The sequence below is a fragment of the Rhinoderma darwinii genome, chromosome 6 (genome assembly GCF_050947455.1).
Source record: "Rhinoderma darwinii isolate aRhiDar2 chromosome 6, aRhiDar2.hap1, whole genome shotgun sequence".
NCBI classification, from domain to species: Eukaryota; Metazoa; Chordata; class Amphibia; order Anura; family Rhinodermatidae; genus Rhinoderma; species Rhinoderma darwinii.
Window position 1 is genome coordinate 145,710,920 of NC_134692.1, and position 24,938 is coordinate 145,735,857.

The window sequence follows — 24,938 nt, forward strand, 5'->3', positions numbered from 1 at the left end:
ACAGGGAATAGTGGGGGACATCAAACCTAACACAACACAGAGAATAGTGGGGGACATCAAACCTAACACAACACAGGGAATAGTGGGGGACATCAAACCTAACACAACACAGGGAATAGTGGGGGACATCAAACCTAACACAACACAGGGAATAGTGGGGGACATCAAACCTAACACAACGCAGGGAATAGTGGGGGACATCAAACCTAACACAACACAGGGAATAGTGGGGGACATCAAACCCAGCACAACACAGGGAATAGTGGGGGACATCAAACCCAACACAACACAGGGAATAGTGGGGGACATCAAACCCAGCACAACACAGGGAATAGTGGGGGACATCAAACCCAGCACAACACAGGGAATAGTGGGGGACATCAAACCTAACACAACACAGAGAATAGTGGGGGACATCAAACCTAACACAACACAGAGAATAGTGGGGGACATCAAACCTAACACAACACAGGGAATAGTGGGGGACATCAAACCTAACACAACACAGGGAATAGTGGGGGACATCAAACCTAACACAACACAGGGAATAGTGGGGGACATCAAACCCAGCACAACACAGGGAATAGTGGGGGACATCAAACCTAACACAACACAGGGAATAGTGGGGGACATCAAACCCAGCACAACACAGGGAATAGTGGGGGACATCAAACCCAACACAACACAGGGAATAGTGGGGGACATCAAACCCAGCACAACACAGGGAATAGTGGGGGACATCAAACCCAGCACAACACAGGGAATAGTGGGGGACATCAAACCTAACACAACACAGAGAATAGTGGGGGACATCAAACCTAACACAACACAGAGAATAGTGGGGGACATCAAACCTAACACAACACAGGGAATAGTGGGGGACATCAAACCTAACACAACACAGGGAATAGTGGGGGACATCAAACCTAACACAACACAGGGAATAGTGGGGGACATCAAACCTAACACAACGCAGGGAATAGTGGGGGACATCAAACCTAACACAACACAGGGAATAGTGGGGGACATCAAACCTAACACAACGCAGGGAATAGTGGGGGACATCAAACCTAACACAACACAGGGAATAGTGGGGGACATCAAACCCAGCACAACACAGGGAATAGTGGGGGACATCAAACCCAGCACAACACAGGGAATAGTGGGGGACATCAAACCTAACACAACACAGGGAATAGTGGGGGACATCAAACCTAACACAACACAGGGAATAGTGGGGGACATCAAACCTAAGACAACACAGAGAATAGTGGGGGACACCAAACCTAAGACAACACAGAGAATAGTGGGGGACATCAAACCCAGCACAACACAGGGAATAGTGGGGGACATCAAACCCAGCACAACACAGGGAATAGTGGGGGACATCAAACCCAGCACAACACAGGGAATAGTGGGGGACATCAAACCCAGCACAACACAGGGAATAGTGGGGGACATCAAACCTAACACAACACAGGGAATAGTGGGGGACATCAAACCTAACACAACACAGGGAATAGTGGGGGACATCAAACCTAACACAACACAGGGAATAGTGGGGGACATCAAACCCAACACAACACAGGGAATAGTGGGGGACATCAAACCTAACACAACGCAGGGAATAGTGGGGGACATCAAACCCAACACAACACAGGGAATAGTGGGGGACATCAAACCTAACACAACACAGGGAATAGTGGGGGTATTCATATTCAGAAGCGCCTTTAAAGGAGACGAGATCCCCTGCCCATATGCCCTACTAGGGAATAGATGTCATAGTGGTGGTCCCCGGCTCGGGACCCCTCTATGAACCTTGGTCGGCTAGTCACGTGAGTGGCCGGCATGCACCCTGTAACCAATGGACCGAAAGAACATCACGAGCCGAATTCTCAACATGAAACAATTTTGGAAGCCGGATTCTGTACCATGTGGAAGTTCTCGAAGGTTCACGAGTCCCCAATTGTGACAGGTCGACATTTCCACTAATGTTCATGATGTTTATAAAGTTGATGAAGTTTTTGATGTTTATGACGTTCATTGATGTAAATAACTCCTTGGAAACAACGCGCTTCGCACACTTCACCTTCTCACGTCTCCGGCCTTTGTCTTCCTCTGTTTCCGCAGGTTTCTTAGCTGCCGTGTTTATTTTTAGATCTACTTTTTGAAGATTGAGATAAGAGAATTTTCTTGAGTATTTCCGGATGTCCATTATTCCTCAGTTTGTGGTCATTTACTTTGTGTTGTAAACTATTAGTTACTATGTAATGAAGTCTCGACGTGAAACGCTGAGAAATGGAAACACTATAAAGAGGGGGGGGGGGGTAAATCAGAGCGGCCAGACAGGACAGAATGGAGCTGAGGTTTCTCGGGGCGCTTATATTTATGCTCTTCGGTAAGTTATGGTTTGAAATTTGCGTATAAAATATTATTCGTAGTTGGTGCTGATTTCAGGTCAGTTTTCGCTGCTGATAAACACATGAGCCGTTTTACTCCCGGTGTCGGACTAGGGAGCCGAGGACCCTCCAGTGGTTTGGATTCCGGGAGCTCAACCTGCCGGTACACAAAGTGCGGCTCCGGGCAACATTAAAAGTAGATCCTGACTGTGACAAAAGCCAAAGTGTGAGGACTAGATGAGCAGATCAGAACATGGGGGGGGGGGCCCGATTAGTGACCGGGATTAAATCTAGGGGGAGGGGCAACACTCGCTGTATTCTTTGTTTTACTTTTTTGGTTACCCCGCCGCTCCATTAAATCTGTAAACCACGCTATCAACCGGAGAAGAAAAAAAGTAGAATCACCCAATCACACGGTCAAGGACCAGCGCTGCTTTTTCAGTCAGGGACAACAGTTTGCTACCACTATACAAGCATGAATAATACGCCTTACAGTAACCACATAGTGGTCAGATACCAGTATTACACTGGCTGCAAATTAAAGGGATTCAGACCCCCAAATAAATCAGACCCTCAGATCAGACCCCCAAATGAATCAGACCCTCAGATCAGACCCTCAGATCAGACCCTCTACTCCAAACCAGATACTTATTGCTCCTCGCTCCATGAACCTCTTCAGCTCCAGACATCACCCGCCGCACACTGGGAACTGACACTGCATGTTTTGGGGCCCCCGGGGGTATTTGTGGGCTCCTCGTTGGGTCAGTCCGAGCCCGCTGTCTCTGCAATGTTGTGTCCTTTGTTGAGGTCTTCAGGCTTCATCTTCATGATTTCAGTTCCTGAGACGTTTATACTCATGTCCTCCTCTTCCCCCGGCCTCTTCAGAGTATAATTGTCTTCTCCGGTCAGTTGGGTCATAACGTGAGGAGGATAAGATAACATTTCAGGAGGCTCGGCTTGGTTAAGTCAAGGATCCACATCTACAGTTGCCACCTATGGGATTCTCCAAAGTCTTCTCCGACACCCCAGTCCGGCCCCACTTACATTGACCAGTTGTAGAAAAAGCCACAGGAAGCAAAAACCAGAAAATTCTGGTCATCAGATAAATGATTAGTCCTTATTATTCCCCATTTATTGCTCATTATCAGGGGTGGGGGGGGGGTTTGGAGTAATCTTTCCCTCTAGTGACGCTGGCCTCCTTGCTGTGTATTCTTCTCTTTCGAGTTTTTTTCTCCATTGGTGACCCCACCAAAAATGTCCCTTAAAGGGAATGTCCACCCTTGAATATCGATTTCTAATAAATTCCAAATTCGAATTAATTTTTGATATATCTTTATAGCAGTCAAAGCTTTGTTTTTTCAGCTGCACCAAATCCCCTGCATACACTTTGTCTGCCTATGGCCACCACTACTGGGGGCTTATTGTAAACTGTGTTATTACTTGTTTGAACAGTATGTAGTGAGCTCCCCCTAGTGGTGAAGGCAGAATTTAGTCTGTGCAGTGGATTTGTAGCTCCGACCACTATAGAGATATATAAAGAAATCAATCGGCACAGAATGTAGGAGCTAAAAACAGCAAGATGATAAAAGGTGAAGCTTCCCTTTAAGGCTTTATACACACGGCCGGGCCATGTCCACCGAGGCTGTTCAATGGTATATGGAGCTGTAGGCACTCTGTCCGCCACCGTACGATGAATCCATATAGCGCCATGGAGAAGTTCTCCCCTAGAAGCAATGTTTCGTATACCTCCGTAATATGTCATCAGATAGAACATGGCATGATATGAATTCGGAGGTATACACAGGCTAGGAGAGCTCTATACAAGTCTATGGGAGCTACAAGTCTATGGGAGCTATATTACGGCTTCGCACAACATGGGGGGTGAGGCTTTAGGGACCATATATCTAGCTCTTTTCCATATATCTAGCTCTTTTTCAAAAACAGAATGAAAAACTTCAAAGTCAAAGGACGGAGTCGGTTTCTTCTAATTTTTATTTTTACGTATAAAGAAAAAGAAAAAAGCTGTGAATATGACAAGTCTCGGCTGTGCCGTCCATGGTCAGTGTAGACAACACAGGGCAAGGAAGACGAGTGACCAATAATGGAGTCTGTTCAGCGATGTGACGCCTTTGGCCTGGCCCGTCTATTCCTGACTTTGTGTGTTTTCTTCCAGCTTCGCCCGTGCCAGCAGATGCCAGTTCTGTCTGTGGTTCCCCCCAGGTTAGCGGGCGCATAGTTGGTGGCACAGATGCTCTGGATGGAGAATGGCCGTGGCAGGTGGCCCTGCTTTACTACAAGCAAAACGCTTGGTACTTGCACTGTGGCGGCTCCCTGATCGCGTCTCAGTGGGTACTGACCGCTGCCCATTGCTTTGATAGGTAAGTGTCCGGGTTCCTTTACCCACATGAATCTATGTGTCCGGTGCCATGCTCGATGCCTTCTATATCTTTGTGTTCTTTTTTCTTATTTGTTAATACACAAAAATATAAAGAAATAAGTATCTTAAATACTTGCCAACCCCCCTCCCCCGCCACGGCAGAGAAAGCTGCGCTATGTATGAACCTTGTCACATATATATGTATATAGTCACTTTCATCCACCTCTGAAAACCCTTCTATTTGGAGACCAGGACATGATAGTTGTGTGGTTGGGTCATGGACGGTCACCATTACAACATGGGCTGAGATCCGGTCACTGGATGTAAAATGTTGGAGCCGTCACATTGAGCCGCTGTGTCGTCTGATGAATCTTCTAACATCTGATCACTTTCTCTGCTCCGCAGCGACTCCTACATTGGGAACTATAATGTGCAGCTGGGGTCCTACAAGCTCCAAGTCATCAATTCTAATGAAGCCAGTTATGGTTTATCGAGCGTTGTAATTAATTACCTGTACACAGGAAAAGCGGCCAGCAGAGGGGACATTGCTCTACTGAGGCTCTCCAGTCCTGTCAATTACACCAAGTACATCATGCCCATCTGTCTGCCCGCCGCCTCCGTCACCTTCCCCTGTGGCATGGAGTGCTGGGTGACCGGCTGGGGCAGCATATACTCAGGAGGTGAGGAACTAAACTCTAGAGTTTAGGATGATGGTGATGATGGTGATGATGGTGATGATGGGGATGATGGTGATGATGGGGATGGTGATGATGGTGATCATGTGGATGATGGTGATGATGATGTGGATGATGATGGGGATGATGGTGATGATGGTGATGATGGTGATGATGTTGATGATGCTGATGATGTTGATGTGGATGATGGTGATGATGTTGATGATTATGTGGATGATGGGGATGATGTGGATGATGGTGATGATGATTATGTGGATGATGGTGATGATGGGGATGATGTCGATGATGTGGATGATGTGGGTGATGGTGATGATGTTGATGTGGATGACGGGGATGATGATTATGTGGATGATGGTGATGATGGGGATGATGGGGATGATGTGGGTGATGGTGATGATGTGGATGATGGTGATGATGTGGGTGATGGTGATGATGTGGATGATGGTGATGATGGGGATGATGATTATATGGATGATGGTGATGATGGGGATGATGTTGATGATGTGGATGATGTGGGTGATGGTGATGATGTTGATGTGGATGATGGTGATGATTATGTGGATGATGGTGATGATGTGGGTGATGTTGATGATGTGGATGATGGTGATGATGATGATGATGTGGATGATGTGGATGATGTGGGTGATGATGGTGATGATGTTGATGATGTGGATGATGATGGTGATGATGTGGATGATGGTGATGATGTTGATGATGGTGATGATGTTGATGATGGTGATGATGTTGATGATGTGGATGATGATGGTGATGATGTTGATGATGGTGATGATGTGGATGATGGTGATGATGATTATGTGGATGATGTGGATGATGTGGGTGATGATGTGGATGTGGATGATGGTGATGATGTTGATGATGGTGATGATGATTATGTGGATGATGGTGATGATGTGGATGATGGTGATGATGTTGATGATGTGGATGATGGTGATGATGATTATGTGGATGATGGTGATGATGATTATGTGGATGATGGTGATGATGTGGATGATGTGGATGATGATGTGGATGGTGATGATGATGATGTGGATGATGGTGATGATGTTGATGATGTGGACGATGTTGATGATGTGGGTGATGATGTGGACGATGTTGATGATGTGGGTGATGATGGTGATGATGTTGATGATGATGTGGATGATGGTGATGATGTGGATGATGTTGATGATGTTGATGATGTGGACGATGTTGATGATGTGGGTGATGATGTGGATGATGTGGGTGATGATGTGGATGTGGATGATGGTGACGATGTTGATGATGGTGATGATGATTATGTGGATGATGGTGATGATGATTATGTGGATGATGATGTTGATGATGTGGACGATGTTGATGATGTGGGTGATGATGTGGATGATGGTGATGATGTGGATGTGGATGATGGTGACGATGTTGATGATGATTATGTGGATGATGATTATGTGGATGATGGTGATGATGTGGATGATGTGGATGATGGTGATGATGTTGATGATGGTGATGATGATTATGTGGATGATGGTGATGATTTTATCATTATGGTTATTGTTATCTCATTCATTGTTCTTAACCTCACTTTTTCCATATATGTTAAATATTTTTTTCTAAGTTGAACAAGTCTGTTTAAAAAAAACGGAGAAAATAGAAAATTATCTCAGCGCTAGAAATTAAAAGTTTTTGTTAGAATTTATAAAATCGAGGACAATCTTAGGTAAAGCGAACGATTTACAGCGTGGGAAGTCGAGCTTCAGCCGTCCGCGGCGATCTTCGTTTTTTCTTCTCACCCTGTGACGCACTTTACCCTTTCATTGACCACATTGGCCAGAGATAAGACATTAATGGCTGCTCGAGTTATGACTGAGGCTCCAAACATGGACCCGGCATTGACCGCGGCCGGAGGTCCTACAGGATATGACAAGGTTTAGAGTGTTTTTGCGACGATAACAGGACCGAATAACCGAACTGCTCATTTTCTTAGTGAATTTACCGTTCCCGATGACTCTTCAGAAGGTGAAGCTCCCGCTGATCGACTACAAGACGTGTAACTCCATGTATCACGTGAACTCACTGACCAGCAGTTTTGTTACCCTAGTCTATGACACCATGATATGTGCTGGTTATGGGAAGGGAATGAAAGACTCCTGTCAGGTGAGACACCATTGGGAACACCTCATCACTTTGCCGTCGTCTATTTTAATAGCAATGTTTCTATAACTCACAATGAAATGCAAAAGTTTGTGCCCCCCCCGGTCACATTTAATGCTTTGTTGATTTTTCATTTGGAATACATTTAGTTCACACTGAGTTTTTTGCAGGAGAAAAATCTGCCTCAAAATTCAGGTTGGAAGTTTGAGGTAGATTTTCCTCTCCCTGCACGCCGATTTTCGCTGCGTTTTTCACCCGCGCCCATTGATGTCAATGGGAGGTCAGAGGTGTAAACCCCTGAAGATAGGGCATGTCTCTTCTTTCTGCCGAGAGCCGGTTTTCCGCTCGCGGGAAAAAAACGCCTCCGCCTCCCATTGAAATCAATGGGAGGCATTTTCGTCCGTCTTTGGGCACGCTTTCCGGTGTGGTTTCCGCGCTGAAAAACTCGTCCAAAAACTCATCACCAGCAGAGTGGCTACAAGAAGTGTTTGTCTCTGAGGGGCCCGGCCTCTACATGAATGTTATAGACGACCCATCTATTTCACCAGCCACAATGAAGAGCTTTATTTTTCATGTGGTGACGCGTGACGCCGGGTTCTCCTGCAGATTTTAGGGCACAACCCCTTTAGTATAAGGGCACGTTCAGAAGTGGCAGAATTTTGCCCGCTGCAAATGTTGGTGCAGATTTGGGGCAATTACGTAATGAATCTGCAGCAACATTTGCATATTTGACAGGTAATTCAGACGTTGCAGAAATCACAGCGGACGCCACAGATGTCAGTTTTTGCATTGCAGAGGCTGAAATACGCAGTGAAATTCGGCTTCTTCTCCGCAACAGACAGTGCATGCTGGGAGGGAAAATTCGGCACCGCAGCCTGTGGTCCGCAGCGGAGTTTTCCCGCCATGTCTGAACTAAGTTGCCTAAAAATGTATTGAAACAAATGTAAAAAACGGCCTCTGGAGAATTCCACTGCAAATCCGCCACGTCTGGCCGTGCCCTAATAGTCATTTGCAACTCTTGAAATATGACATAAAATCTGATATCAGCAAATGTTTCCGCGCCCCATCAACCTGCGTATTGTGTCAACCACTTCATATCATCTGCTGGGGCCTTGGGACATTTGGCCTCCAGGTCAGGAAATCTTCACACATGACGGTCATTCTTGTCTCTGTACCGTGAAGAGCGCGCCTTACCCTTCAAGTCTTGATTCTTGGGGTGGGTCATGATTGACTTTGTTAAACCCATTGGATCAACGTCTCGTATCCAACTTCTTATCAGCTTAATGTGCTCAGTACCAGAAGAGTCACCTGCTGTAGACACCAGTCCTTGGTTCCTATTGTCCATTAAGACTATGGCTGTTGTCTTTCAGGGAGACTCCGGAGGACCTCTTGTGTGTAAGGTGAATGGTGCCTGGTACCAGCCTGGCATTGTAAGCTGGGGAGAGGGATGTGCCTTACCCAACCGCCCCGGAGTGTACACCCTGGTAACCGCTTACCAGTCCTGGATCCGGTCATATATACCAGAGATGAACTTCCAAACTCTGACCGATATCCCAGAACCAACCGCAAAATGCAGTGGAAACATGATGGCGTCCTGTCATACGCTGACACTTCTCATTATAATCGCATCACTATCGACTCTTCACAGGAAATAACTGTAGAGGAATCACGTCCCAGTCCTCAGCATGGACATTGAGTATATAGTATATATATATATTGACCCTCTGTTTTCATGCTTTATATATATGATTCATTAAACTGAAGTTGTTGTACGGACCTCGTCTATCAGACTTTAGTTGTGGTTTATACTCTGGAGATTTGTCAAAGGTAAAATCCCGTTATCGACCACCGATTTCCAGAATGAAAGGCTCTGAGTCCAAACCCCTTTGCCGCTGCTCAGAAACTTGTTACTGGACATTCGACAGAATTTATGAGCACTTTCAAAAATATCTAGATGTCGTCCACTCCGGAAATCAGTGGTGGCCCAACCACTGACCTCATTATTAAGATCTTGTAACCTGTATCTATGACTGGGGGTCAACAAGTGGTAAGGTCGGCAAATTAGAGACATACAGAGGGATACAGAGACATACAGAGGGATACAGAGACATACAGAGGGATACAGAGACATACAGAGGGATACAGAGACATACAGAGACATACAGAGACATACGGAGGCATACGGGGGCATACAGAGGCATACGGAGATATATAGAGGCATACAGAGACATACAGAGGCATACGGAGATATATAGAGGCATACAGAGACATACAGAGGCATACAGAGATATAGAGATATACAGAGGCATACAGAGATATATAGAGATATATAGACGCATACAGAGGCATACAGAGATATACAGAGATATACAGAGATATAGAGATATACAGAGATATACAGAGACATACAGAGATATAGAGATATACAGAGACATATAGAGATATATAGACGCATACAGAGGCATACAGAGATATACAGAGATATAGAGATATACAGAGATATACAGAGACATACAGAGATATAGAGATATACAGAGATATATAGAGATATACAGAGACATACAGAGGCATACAGAGATATATATTGTGATATACAGAGATATATAGAGATATACAGAGACACAGAGGCATACAGAGATATATAGAGGCATAAAGAGATATATAGAGGCATACAGAGATATACAGAGAGATACAGAGACATATATATATATAGAGGCATACAGAGTGATACAGAGATATACAGAGAGATACAGAGATATATATATAGAGGCATATAGAGTGATACAGAGATATACAGAGAGATACAGAGATATATATAGAGGCATACAGAGTGATACAGAGATATACAGAGATATACATAGAGATATATATAGAGGCATACAGAGATATACAGAGAGATACAGAGACATATATATATATAGAGGCATACAGAGTGATACAGAGATATACAGAGAGATACAGAGATATATATATAGAGGCATATAGAGTGATACAGAGATATACAGAGAGATACAGAGATATACAGAGGCATACAGAGAGATACAGAGATATATATAGGCATACAGAGATATACATAGAGATATATAGAATCGATAGGGAGGATTTTATATATATAGGGAAATATTGATTCAAATAAGGAAATGTCTGGGATACTTTGTATGGGGGACCAGGGTCCCGCTCTTTGACTATGTGACATGTGACATCATCCTGTCCGCTGACCACGGTTACGGCCATTAGGCTGCAGTCACACATGCAGTTTTCACGGCTGTTTCTACGGCAGTTTTTGGAGCTGAACACAGGAGTGGATACAAAGAGAGAAGTATCAGTCTTTTCTTTATACTTTTCTGTCATGAACAAATACACGGGTAACAGTGCGGTCCCTGTTCTTCCCAAACCTCTGTCCCTACCTACTTGTACGACCCGACCTAAACGATGGCGCACAACTGGGCGGCGTTCCCTATATTCGTACAAGTGCAACTGACAAACGGATAAGACAGAGACAGTACGAAATAATAAAGTGTAACCTGGGAAGTACACGGAGGGAGAGGCAGGGCAATTGCGCCATGGACAAGTCCGGGTGCAGAAGGCGGAGTCAGGCAGGCAGGGTCAAACCGGGAGGGAGCGCAAAAAACAAAAGTCAGAAGCCACAGAAAAGTCAGGAGTTCAGACGGGGTCAGGGGTCACAAGAAGTCAAAAATCAAGTCGCTCAGGGGAGTCTGAAACAAGGGAAAGCACTAGGCAAGGAAACTCTAATTACAGCCAAAGGCCAAGTACCCCAAACACCCCCCCCCCCCCGGCTGAACTAAATAAGGAGATGGCGGGAGCTCAGGAACATCAGCCAGGGTTTGATTGGCCTGACGCTCCTGAGCTCCTATTGGCTGCAGACTGCCTCACTTTGCCAGGCTGGGCAACACCCGAGAAAAGTGGAGACCAAGGGAGCCGCAGGCAGAGAGTACGTGACAGTACCCCCATTTTACGAGGGGCCACTGGACCCTCAACCCCTGAACCAGGTTTATTCGTAAACTTTTTATGAAAGTTTTTTTTATAAGGGTCCGAGCGTGGATATCTGGGACCCAAGACCTCTCCTCTGGACCATATTATTTCCAATGGACCAGATACTCAAAGTGCCCTTCGGGGGTGTTAAAGGCAGTCTTCCACTCATCCCCCTTACGAACTCTAATCAGGTTATAGGCCCCCCGCAGGTCAAACGTAGAGAACCATTGGGCCCCCTGAACCTGATTAAAGAGATCGGGGATGAGCTTGATCAGGCTCAGGTGCTCCACTTCTTTAGTAAGGATCAGGATTCACCTGTTCTCACACTCAGACGTGTTACAGTCTCAGTTCCTGGAGTCACCACTAGAGGGCGATTCTGTGTAGAGCTTCAATTCAAGTCAATAGACAGCACGTACCACTGTATACAGATCGCCCCCTGGTGGTGACCACAAGAAGCTGAGACTGCTACATGTCTGTGTGCGGGAGACCAGAGGATCGGAGCTCTGCTGTACCGACACGGCGCACTGGAGCCTGATCAACAATTCATTACATGCCAGGAGCATTCAGTGCACTTTGTGTTTCAATTTCTCACCGTTTCCAAGATTTCTGCTTGCTTTCAGCAAATGAGAACCTTCATTGTTTCCAGAGGCTGCGAATCTGTCCTAGTCGTGAGGTGATTACACAGCTGCATGGCTCGTTACAAGACAGAAATCTTAGAACTATACTGTAACTGTAACAGACACAGCAGCTGTTGGAGCATTACATGACCAGGGCAGATTCTCATCCCCTGGATATAAACAGTAAAGGTTCCTATACAGTGATAGCAAGCAGAGATCTTGAAATCCATAAACAATTGATAATAAAGTGTATTTCATGGATCAGTGATCTTTTTTTGTTAGCTTTGCTCTGGATTTATATGAAAACTCTTTTATTATAACAATGACATGTATTGGCGTAACCTCGAGACCCTCCTAGACTACTACCCCCATCATTGGAGATGTTTCCTGTGGAGTGAGTAGAATTCGTGGCTTTACTTCTCCATGATTGGTGTAGTGTTATATATTACAGCATCTCCTCGGTTCCTCGGCTCCTCAGCTCTGGGCTGGACGAGGTCCCCGGCTCCTCCTGGGCCTCCCTGAGATGTTTGGGGGCTCTTTGCTCTTGGTGAGTATCTGCTGTAGCGATCTTCTGTATTGTGTGACTTTCGTGGCAGTGTCAGGCTGAGAGGACATGATCCTGAGGACCACCCTCCATCTATACAGATCATTGTACACACAGGACAGATCACTATTTAGGTATAGTAGGGTATTTGGGAATCATCCCATAAGGGATTGGCTTCAAACTCACCTCCAAATGGGGTTGACTCCTGCAGGACATTTGTGTCAAATTATTGGGCCCATTGGAGGATTGTCATCTTCTCTGGACCAGTCATACCCAGATCCATGGACGTATTTCCTCCAGGGCCTCTTCTATTATATCTTTTTCTTTTTCTTTATCTATTATTACTATTTATAACTATTCATTTTATTATTATTATTATTATTATTATTATTATTATTATTATTATTATTATTATTACCATTCATTTTAGTTGACTGGAAACGAAACTGTGGCAGCCAGTGTCAGGCAGCTGCTCCAAAGGCAAATAAGATCATGGGGTGCGTCAAAAGGGGCATAGATGTACATGACTAGAACATAGTCCTACCAATACATAAATCCCTAGTCAGACTGCACATGGATCTCTATACTGTAAGATCAGTCACACTATGGAACCTCTACTGTAAGAGCAGTCACACTATGGAACCTCTACTGTAAGATCAGTCACACTATGGAACCTCTACTGTAAGAGCAGTCACACTATGGACCCTCTACTGTAAGATCAGTCACACTATGGAACCTCTACTGTAAGAGCAGTCACACTATGGATCCTCTACTGTAAGAGCAGTCACACTATGGAGCCTCTACTGTAAGATCAGTCACACTATGGAATCTCTACTGTAAGAGCAGTCACACTATGGAGCCTCTACTGTAAGAGCAGTCACACTATGGAACCTCTACTGTAAGAGCAGTCACACTATGGAGCCTCTACTGTAAGAGCGGTCACACTATGGAACCTCTACTGTAAGAGCAGTCACACTATGGAGCCTCTACTGTAAGAGCGGTCACACTATGGAGCCTCTACTGTAAGATCAGTCACACTATGGAGCCTCTACTGTAAGATCAGTCACACTATGGAACCTCTACTGTAAGAGCAGTCACACTATGGAGCCTCTACTGTAAGATCAGTCACACTATGGAGCCTCTACTGTAAGACCAGTCACACTATGGACCCTCTACTGTAAGAGCAGTCACACTATGGAGCCTCTACTGTAAGATCAGTCACACTATGGAACCTCTACTGTAAGATCAGTCACACTATGGAACCTCTACTGTAAGAGCGGTCACACTATGGAACCTCTACTGTAAGAGCAGTCACACTATGGAGCCTCTACTGTAAGAGCGGTCACACTATGGAGCCTCTACTGTAAGATCAGTCACACTATGGAGCCTCTACTGTAAGATCAGTCACACTATGGAACCTCTACTGTAAGAGCAGTCACACTATGGAACCTCTACTGTAAGATCAGTCACACTATGGAACCTCTACTGTAAGATCAGTCACACTATGGAACCTCTACTGTAAGAGCAGTCACACTATGGATCTCTATACTGTAAGATCAGTCACACTATGGAACCTCTACTGTAAGAGCAGTCACACTATGGAACCTCTACTGTAAGAGCAGTCACACTATGGAACCTCTACTGTAAGATCAGTCACACTATGGAACCTCTACTGTAAGAGCAGTCACACTATGGATCTCTATACTGTAAGATCAGTCACACTATGGAACCTCTACTGTAAGAGCAGTCACACTATGGAACCTCTACTGTAAGATCAGTCACAATATGGAACCTCTACTGTAAGAGCAGTCACACTATGGAGCCTCTACTGTAAGAGCGGTCACACTATGGAACCTCTACTGTAAGAGCAGTCACACTATGGAGCCTCTACTGTAAGAGCGGTCACACTATGGAGCCTCTACTGTAAGATCAGTCACACTATGGAGCCTCTACTGTAAGATCAGTCACACTATGGAACCTCTACTGTAAGATCAGTCACACTATAGAACCTCTACTGTAAGATCAGTCACACTATGGAACCTCTACTGTAAGAGCAGTCACACTATGGAACCTCTACTGTAAGATCAGTCACACTATAGAACCTCTACTGTAAGATCAGTCACACTATGGAACCTCTACTGTAAGAGCAGTCACACTATGGAACCTCTACTGTAAGATCAGTCACACTATGGAACCTCTACTGTAAGAGCAGTCACACTATGGAACCTCTACTGTAAGAGCGGTCACACTATGGAACCTCTACTGTAAGAGCAGTCACACTATGGAGCCTCTACTGTAAGATCAGTCACACTATGGAACCTCTACTGTAAGATCAGTCACACTATGGAACCTCTACTGTAAGAGCAGTCACACTATGGAGCCTCTACTGTAAGAGCAGTCACACTATGGAACCTCTACTGTAAGATCAGTCACACTATGGAACCTCTACTGTAAGAGCAGTCACACTATGGATCTCTATACTGTAAGATCAGTCACACTATGGAACCTCTACTGTAAGAGCAGTCACACTATGGAACCTCTACTGTAAGATCAGTCACACTATGGAACCTCTACTGTAAGAGCAGTCACACTATGGATCTCTATACTGTAAGATCAGTCACACTATGGAACCTCTACTGTAAGAGCAGTCACACTATGGAACCTCTACTGTAAGATCAGTCACACTATGGAACCTCTACTGTAAGAGCAGTCACACTATGGATCTCTATACTGTAAGATCAGTCACACTATGGAACCTCTACTGTAAGAGCAGTCACACTATGGAACCTCTACTGTAAGATCAGTCACAATATGGAGCCTCTACTGTAAGAGCAGTCACACTATGGAACCTCTACTGTAAGATCAGTCACACTATGGAACCTCTACTGTAAGAGCAGTCACACTATGGAACCTCTACTGTAAGATCAGTCACACTATGGAGCCTCTACTGTAAGATCAGTCACACTATGGAACCTCTACTGTAAGAGCAGTCACACTATGGAACCTCTACTGTAAGAGCAGTCACACTATGGAGCCTCTACTGTAAGATCAGTCACACTATGGAACCTCTACTGTAAGAGCAGTCACACTATGGAACTTCTACTGTAAGAGCAGTCACACTATGGAGCCTCTACTGTAAGATCAGTCACACTATGGAGCCTCTACTGTAAGAGCAGTCACACTATGGAGCCTCTACTGTAAGATCAGTCACACTATGGAACCTCTACTGTAAGATCAGTCACACTATGGAACCTCTACTGTAAGAGCGGTCACACTATGGAACCTCTACTGTAAGAGCAGTCACACTATGGAGCCTCTACTGTAAGATCAGTCACACTATGGAACCTCTACTGTAAGAGCAGTCACACTATGGATCTCTATACTGTAAGAGCAGTCACACTATGGAACCTCTACTGTAAGAGCGGTCACACTATGGAACCTCTACTGTAAGAGCAGTCACACTATGGAGCCTCTACTGTAAGAGCGGTCACACTATGGAGCCTCTACTGTAAGATCAGTCACACTATGGAGCCTCTACTGTAAGATCAGTCACACTATGGAACCTCTACTGTAAGAGCAGTCACACTATGGAACCTCTACTGTAAGATCAGTCACACTATGGAACCTCTACTGTAAGATCAGTCACACTATGGAACCTCTACTGTAAGAGCAGTCACACTATGGATCTCTATACTGTAAGATCAGTCACACTATGGAACCTCTACTGTAAGAGCAGTCACACTATGGAACCTCTACTGTAAGAGCAGTCACACTATGGAACCTCTACTGTAAGAGCAGTCACACTATGGATCTCTATACTGTAAGATCAGTCACACTATGGAACCTCTACTGTAAGAGCAGTCACACTATGGAACCTCTACTGTAAGATCAGTCACAATATGGAACCTCTACTGTAAGAGCAGTCACACTATGGAGCCTCTACTGTAAGAGCGGTCACACTATGGAACCTCTACTGTAAGAGCAGTCACACTATGGAGCCTCTACTGTAAGAGCGGTCACACTATGGAGCCTCTACTGTAAGATCAGTCACACTATGGAGCCTCTACTGTAAGATCAGTCACACTATGGAACCTCTACTGTAAGATCAGTCACGCTATAGAACCTCTACTGTAAGAGCGGTCACACTATGGAACCTCTACTGTAAGAGCAGTCACACTATGGAGCCTCTACTGTAAGATCAGTCACACTATGGAACCTCTACTGTAAGATCAGTCACACTATGGAACCTCTACTGTAAGAGCAGTCACACTATGGAACCTCTACTGTAAGAGCGGTCACACTATGGACCCTCTACTGTAAGAGCAGTCACACTATGGAACCTCTACTGTAAGAGCGGTCACACTATGGAACCTCTACTGTAAGAGCAGTCACACTATGGAACCTCTACTGTAAGAGCAGTCACACTATGGAACCTCTACTGTAAGATCAGTCACACTATGGAACCTCTACTGTAAGAGCAGTCACACTATGGATCTCTATACTGTAAGATCAGTCACACTATGGAACCTCTACTGTAAGAGCAGTCACACTATGGAACCTCTACTGTAAGATCAGTCACACTATGGAACCTCTACTGTAAGAGCAGTCACACTATGGATCTCTATACTGTAAGATCAGTCACACTATGGAACCTCTACTGTAAGAGCAGTCACACTATGGAACCTCTACTGTAAGATCAGTCACACTATGGAACCTCTACTGTAAGAGCAGTCACACTATGGATCTCTATACTGTAAGATCAGTCACACTATGGAACCTCTACTGTAAGAGCAGTCACACTATGGAACCTCTACTGTAAGATCAGTCACAATATGGAGCCTCTACTGTAAGAGCAGTCACACTATGGAACCTCTACTGTAAGAGCAGTCACACTATGGAACCTCTACTGTAAGATCAGTCACACTATGGAACCTCTACTGTAAGATCAGTCACACTATGGAACCTCTACTGTAAGAGCAGTCACACTATGGAACCTCTACTGTAAGATCAGTCACACTATGGAACCTCTACTGTAAGATCAGTCACACTATGGAACCTCTACTGTAACAGCAGTCACACTATGGAACCTCTACTGTAAGAGCAGTCACACTATGGAACCTCTACTGTAAGAGCAGTCACACTATGGACCCTCTACTGTAAGAGCAGTCACACTATGGAACCTCTACTGTAAGATCAGTCACACTATGGGACCTCTACTGTAAGAGCAGTCACACTATGGAACCTCTACTGTAAGATCAGTCACACTATGGAACCTCTACTGTAAGATCAGTCACACTATGGAACCTCTACTGTAAGATCAGTCACACTATGGAACCTCTACTGTAAGATCAGTCACACTATGGACCCTCTACTGTAAGAGCAGTCACACTATGGACCCTCTACTGTAAGAGCAGTCACACTATGGAGCCTCTACTGTAAGATCGGTCACACTATGGAACCTCTACTGTAAGAGCAGTCACACTATGGAGCCTCTACTGTAGGATCAGTCACACTATGGACCCTCTACTGTAAGAGCAGTCACACTATGGAACCTCTACTGTAAGATCAGTCACACTATGGACCCTCTACTGTAAGAGCAGTCACACTATGGAACCTCTACTGTAAGAGCAGTCACACTATGGACCCTCTACTGTAAGAGCAGTCACACTATGGAGCCTCTACTGTAAGATCAGTCACACTATGGACCCTCTACTGTAAGAGCAGTCACACTATGGACCCTCTACTGTAAGAGCAGTCACACTATGGAGCCTCTACTGTAAGAGCGGTCACACTATGGAACCTCTACTGTAAGAGCAGTCACACTATGGAACCTCTACTGTAAGAGCAGTCACACTATGGAGCCTCTACTGTAAGATCAGTCACACTATGGAACCTCTACTGTAAGATCAGTCACACTATGGACCATCTACTGTAAGATCAGTCACACTATGGAGCCTCTACTGTAAGATCAGTCACACTATGGAACCTCTACTGTAAGAGCGGTCACACTATGGAACCTCTACTGTAAGATCAGTCACACTGTTAAAGGGGGCAAATGACTATCTGTATTATCTCCCTTTTCTCCATTCCTAGTCCGTTACCTCTGTTTCCTACATAGTCCGCTTACTTTGTATTGTTCACAATGTGCACACACTCCAGTCCTTCACACACCACAGGAGTAACATACAACCCTCGTAGATACTTAAATATATAAAAATACTTTACTCATAACATAGACGTGACAAACCAATATACACTACATCAAGATACAATACATTACATAGACAACACAACCACACACAGCGGCCTCTCTTCCTACCTTCCCTGAACACTTTGCACATGTGACTAGTAATGTGTATGTATATATAATATAAATCCAGGTCCCAACCTTATATGGTCTCCTGGTACTACCACTATAACCAAAGCCACATACAGCGCCTGACCATTAGTACATGTACATATAGAGACTCATGCATAAACAGCATATATATATATCTACTCATCTATAATCCACATAAGATTCCTAGAATATCTCTATGTACACATATAAAGTCTGCTGTAATATAATTATACTTATATACATACACAGAAAGCACACATATAATAGAACTTAGCTGGCTCCTGATGTTAAGTGCTGAGCGTCCAGGGCTGGCAGGAAAGAGCCCGCACCAAGAGCTTCCCATGACCTATATGTTCCTATCCCTGGGTTGAACCCACCCATTCCATTGACTCCGCCTTATGACCACCCATACACCTTCCAATTTGCATCTGTACAGTATAGGTAAATCTATTCCCAGTATGCTCAGCTGTCTCTACATCCAGTTTACAATGGCTCCTTCCTGTACTGAGGTCCATTATAATGCTAATAAGGCAGTAGATAAGAATCTATGACCAAATGGCTTCTGAGCATACTGCCACCTCAAAGGGTGAACACCACTGAATAATATCAGTATATACTATATATATTTACCAGGTATATTTTATGTGGTCATAAGACAGAGTGTCTGGATGGGAACAATATTCTCCTGTAACACACACTATGGAACCTCTACTGTAAGAGCAGTCACACTATGGAACCTCTACTGTAAGAGCAGTCACACTATGGAACCTCTACTGTAAGAGCAGTCACACTATGGAACCTCTACTGTAAGAGCAGTCACACTATGGAACCTCTACTGTAAGAGCAGTCACACTATGGAGCCTCTACTGTAAGAGCAATCACACTATGGAACCTCTACTGTAAGAGCAGTCACACTATGGAACCTCTACTGTAAGAGCAGTCACACTATGGAACCTCTACTGTAAGAGCAGTCACACTATGGAGCCTCTACTGTAAGAGCAATCACACTATGGAACATCTACTGTAAGAGCAGTCACACTATGGAACCTCTACTGTAAGGTCAGTCACACTATGGAACCTCTACTGTAAGAGCAGTCACACTATGGAGCCTCTACTGTAAGATCAGTCACACTATGGAGCCTCTACTGTAAGATCAGTCACACTATGGAACCTCTACTGTAAGATCAGTCACACTATGGATCCTCTACTGTAAGATCAGTCACACTATGGAACCTCTACTGTAAGAGCAGTCACACTATGGAACCTCTACTGTAAGAGCAGTCACACTATGGAACCTCTACTGTAAGAGCGGTCACACTATGGACCCTCTACTGTAAGATCAGTCACACTATGGAACCTCTACTGTAAGAGCAGTCACACTATGGAACCTCTACTGTAAGAGCGGTCACACTATGGAGCCTCTACTGTAAGAGCAGTCACACTATGGATCCTCTACTGTAAGAGCAGTCACACTATGGAGCCTCTACTGTAAGAGCAGTCACACTATGGAACCTCTACTGTAAGAGCAGTCACACTATGGAACCTCTACTGTAAGATCAGTCACACTATGGAACCTCTACTGTAAGAGCAGTCACACTATGGAGCCTCTACTGTATGAGCAGTCACACTATGGAACCTCTACTGTAAGAGCAGTCACACTATGAAACCTCTACTGTAAGAGCAGTCACACTATGGAACCTCTACTGTAAGAGCGGTCACACTATGGAACCTCTACTGTAAGATCAGTCACACTATGGAACCTCTACTGTAAGATCAGTCACAATATGGAACCTCTACTGTAAGAGCAGTCACACTATGGAGCCTCTACTGTAAGAGCGGTCACACTATGGAACCTCTACTGTAAGAGCAGTCACACTATGGAGCCTCTACTGTAAGAGCGGTCACACTATGGAGCCTCTACTGTAAGATCAGTCACACTATGGAACCTCTACTGTAAGATCAGTCACACTATGTAACCTCTACTGTAAGAGCAGTCACACTATGGAGCCTCTACTGTAAGATCAGTCACACTATGGAACCTCTACTGTAAGAGCAGTCACACTATGGATCTCTATACTGTAAGATCAGTCACACTATGGAACCTCTACTGTAAGAGCAGTCACACTATGGAACCTCTACTGTAAGATCAGTCACAATATGGAACCTCTACTGTAAGAGCAGTCACACTATGGAGCCTCTACTGTAAGAGCGGTCACACTATGGAACCTCTACTGTAAGAGCGGTCACACTATGGAGCCTCTACTGTAAGAGCGGTCACACTATGGACCCTCTACTGTAAGAGCGGTCACACTATGGAGCCTCTACTGTAAGATCAGTCACACTATGGAGCCTCTACTGTAAGATCAGTCACACTATGGAACCTCTACTGTAAGATCAGTCACACTATAGAACCTCTACTGTAAGAGCGGTCACACTATGGAACCTCTACTGTAAGAGCAGTCACACTATGGAGCCTCTACTGTAAGATCAGTCACACTATGGAACCTCTACTGTAAGAGCAGTCACACTATGGAGCCTCTACTGTAAGATCAGTCACACTATGGAACCTCTACTGTAAGAGCAGTCACACTATGGAGCCTCTACTGTAAGAGCAGTCACACTATGGAACCTCTACTGTAACATCAGTCACACTATGGAACCTCTACTGTAAGAGCAGTCACACTATGGATCTCTATACTGTAAGATCAGTCACACTATGGAACCTCTACTGTAAGAGCAGTCACACTATGGAACCTCTACTGTAAGAGCGGTCACACTATGGAACCTCTACTGTAAGAGCAGTCACACTATGGAGCCTCTACTGTAAGAGCAGTCACACTATGGAGCCTCTACTGTAAGATCAGTCACACTATGGAGCCTCTACTGTAAGATCAGTCACACTATGGAACCTCTACTGTAAGAGCAGTCACACTATGGAACCTCTACTGTAAGAGCAGTCACACTATGGAACCTCTACTGTAAGAGCGGTCACACTATGGAACCTCTACTGTAAGAGCAGTCACACTATGGAGCCTCTACTGTAAGAGCGGTCACACTATGGAGCCTCTACTGTAAGATCAGTCACACTATAGAACCTCTACTGTAAGAGCGGTCACACTATGGACCCTCAACTGTAAGAGCAGTCACACTATGGAGCCTCTACTGTAAGAGCAGTCACACTATGGAGCCTCTACTGTAAGATCAGTCACACTATGGAACCTCTACTGTAAGAGCAGTCACACTATGGAGCCTCTACTGTAAGATAAGTCACACTATGGAACCTCTACTGTAAGAGCAGTCACACTATGGAGCCTCTACTGTAAGAGCAGTCACACTATGGAACCTCTACTGTAAGATCAGTCACACTATGGAGCCTCTACTGTAAGAGCAGTCACACTATGGAGCCTCTACTGTAAGAGCAGTCACACTATGGAACCTCTACTGTAAGAGCAGTCACACTATGGAACCTCTACTGTAAGAGCAGTCACACTATGGAGCCTCTGCTGTAAGATCAGTCACACTATGGAACCTCTACTGTAAGAGCAGTCACACTATGGAGCCTCTACTGTAAGATCAGTCACACTATGGAACCTCTACTGTAAGAGCAGTCACACTATGGAACCTCTACTGTAAGATCAGTCACACTATGTAACCTCTACTGTAAGAGCAGTCACACTATGGAGCCTCTACTGTAAGATCAGTCACACTATGGAACCTCTACTGTAAGAGCAGTCACACTATGGATCTCTATACTGTAAGATCAGTCACACTATGGAACCTCTACTGTAAGAGCAGTCACACTATGGAACCTCTACTGTAAGATCAGTCACAATATGGAACCTCTACTGTAAGAGCAGTCACACTATGGAGCCTCTACTGTAAGAGCGGTCACACTATGGAACCTCTACTGTAAGAGCGGTCACACTATGGAGCCTCTACTGTAAGAGCGGTCACACTATGGACCCTCTACTGTAAGAGCGGTCACACTATGGAGCCTCTACTGTAAGATCAGTCACACTATGGAGCCTCTACTGTAAGATCAGTCACACTATGGAACCTCTACTGTAAGATCAGTCACACTATAGAACCTCTACTGTAAGAGCGGTCACACTATGGAACCTCTACTGTAAGAGCAGTCACACTATGGAGCCTCTACTGTAAGATCAGTCACACTATGGAACCTCTACTGTAAGAGCAGTCACACTATGGAGCCTCTACTGTAAGATCAGTCACACTATGGAACCTCTACTGTAAGAGCAGTCACACTATGGAGCCTCTACTGTAAGAGCAGTCACACTATGGAACCTCTACTGTAACATCAGTCACACTATGGAACCTCTACTGTAAGAGCAGTCACACTATGGATCTCTATACTGTAAGATCAGTCACACTATGGAACCTCTACTGTAAGAGCAGTCACACTATGGAGCCTCTACTGTAAGAGCGGTCACACTATGGAACCTCTACTGTAAGAGCAGTCACACTATGGAGCCTCTACTGTAAGAGCAGTCACACTATGGAGCCTCTACTGTAAGATCAGTCACACTATGGAGCCTCTACTGTAAGATCAGTCACACTATGGAATCTCTACTGTAAGAGCAGTCACACTATGGAGCCTCTACTGTAAGATCAGTCACACTATGGAACCTCTACTGTAAGAGCGGTCACACTATGGAACCTCTACTGTAAGAGCAGTCACACTATGGAGCCTCTACTGTAAGAGCGGTCACACTATGGAGCCTCTACTGTAAGATCAGTCACACTATAGAACCTCTACTGTAAGAGCGGTCACACTATGGACCCTCAACTGTAAGAGCAGTCACACTATGGAGCCTCTACTGTAAGAGCAGTCACACTATGGAGCCTCTACTGTAAGATCAGTCACACTATGGAACCTCTACTGTAAGAGCAGTCACACTATGGAGCCTCTACTGTAAGATAAGTCACACTATGGAACCTCTACTGTAAGAGCAGTCACACTATGGAGCCTCTACTGTAAGAGCAGTCACACTATGGAACCTCTACTGTAAGATCAGTCACACTATGGAGCCTCTACTGTAAGAGCAGTCACACTATGGAGCCTCTACTGTAAGAGCAGTCACACTATGGAACCTCTACTGTAAGAGCAGTCACACTATGGAACCTCTACTGTAAGAGCAGTCACACTATGGAGCCTCTGCTGTAAGATCAGTCACACTATGGAACCTCTACTGTAAGAGCAGTCACACTATGGAGCCTCTACTGTAAGATCAGTCACACTATGGAACCTCTACTGTAAGAGCAGTCACACTATGAAGCCTCTACTGTAAGAGCAGTCACACTATGGAACCTCTACTGTAAGATCAGTCACACTATGGAGCCTCTACTGTAAGAGCAGTCACACTATGGAGCCTCTACTGTAAGAGCAGTCACACTATGGAACCTCTACTGTAAGAGCAGTCACACTATGGAACCTCTACTGTAAGATCAGTCACACTATGGAACCTCTACTGTAAGAGCGGTCACACTATGGACCCTCTACTGTAAGATCAGTCACACTATGGAACCTCTACTGTAAGAGCAGTCACACTATGGAGCCTCTACTGTAAGAGCGGTCACACTATGGAACCTCTACTGTAAGAGCAGTCACACTATGGAACCTCTACTGTAAGATCAGTCACACTATGGAACCTCTACTGTAAGAGCAGTCACACTATGGATCTCTATACTGTAAGAGCAGTCACACTATGGAACCTCTACTGTAAGAGCAGTCACACTATGGAACCTCTACTGTAAGATCAGTCACAATATGGAACCTCTACTGTAAGAGCAGTCACACTATGGAG

The 24,938-nt window shown here is 44.9% G+C and overlaps 1 protein-coding gene across 1 annotated transcript; it reads left to right on the forward strand.

The window, feature by feature from the left end:
- The first annotated feature begins 2,355 nt into the window (after positions 1–2,355).
- LOC142656699 (serine protease 33-like) lies at positions 2,356–9,274 on the forward strand. Its single transcript, XM_075831625.1, has 5 exons — positions 2,356–2,398; positions 4,573–4,777; positions 5,182–5,456; positions 7,453–7,622; positions 8,990–9,274. The coding sequence occupies exons 1-5, from the start codon at positions 2,356–2,358 to the stop codon at positions 9,272–9,274; spliced, it is 978 nt and encodes a 325-aa protein (XP_075687740.1).
- The last annotated feature ends 15,664 nt before the right edge of the window (positions 9,275–24,938 follow it).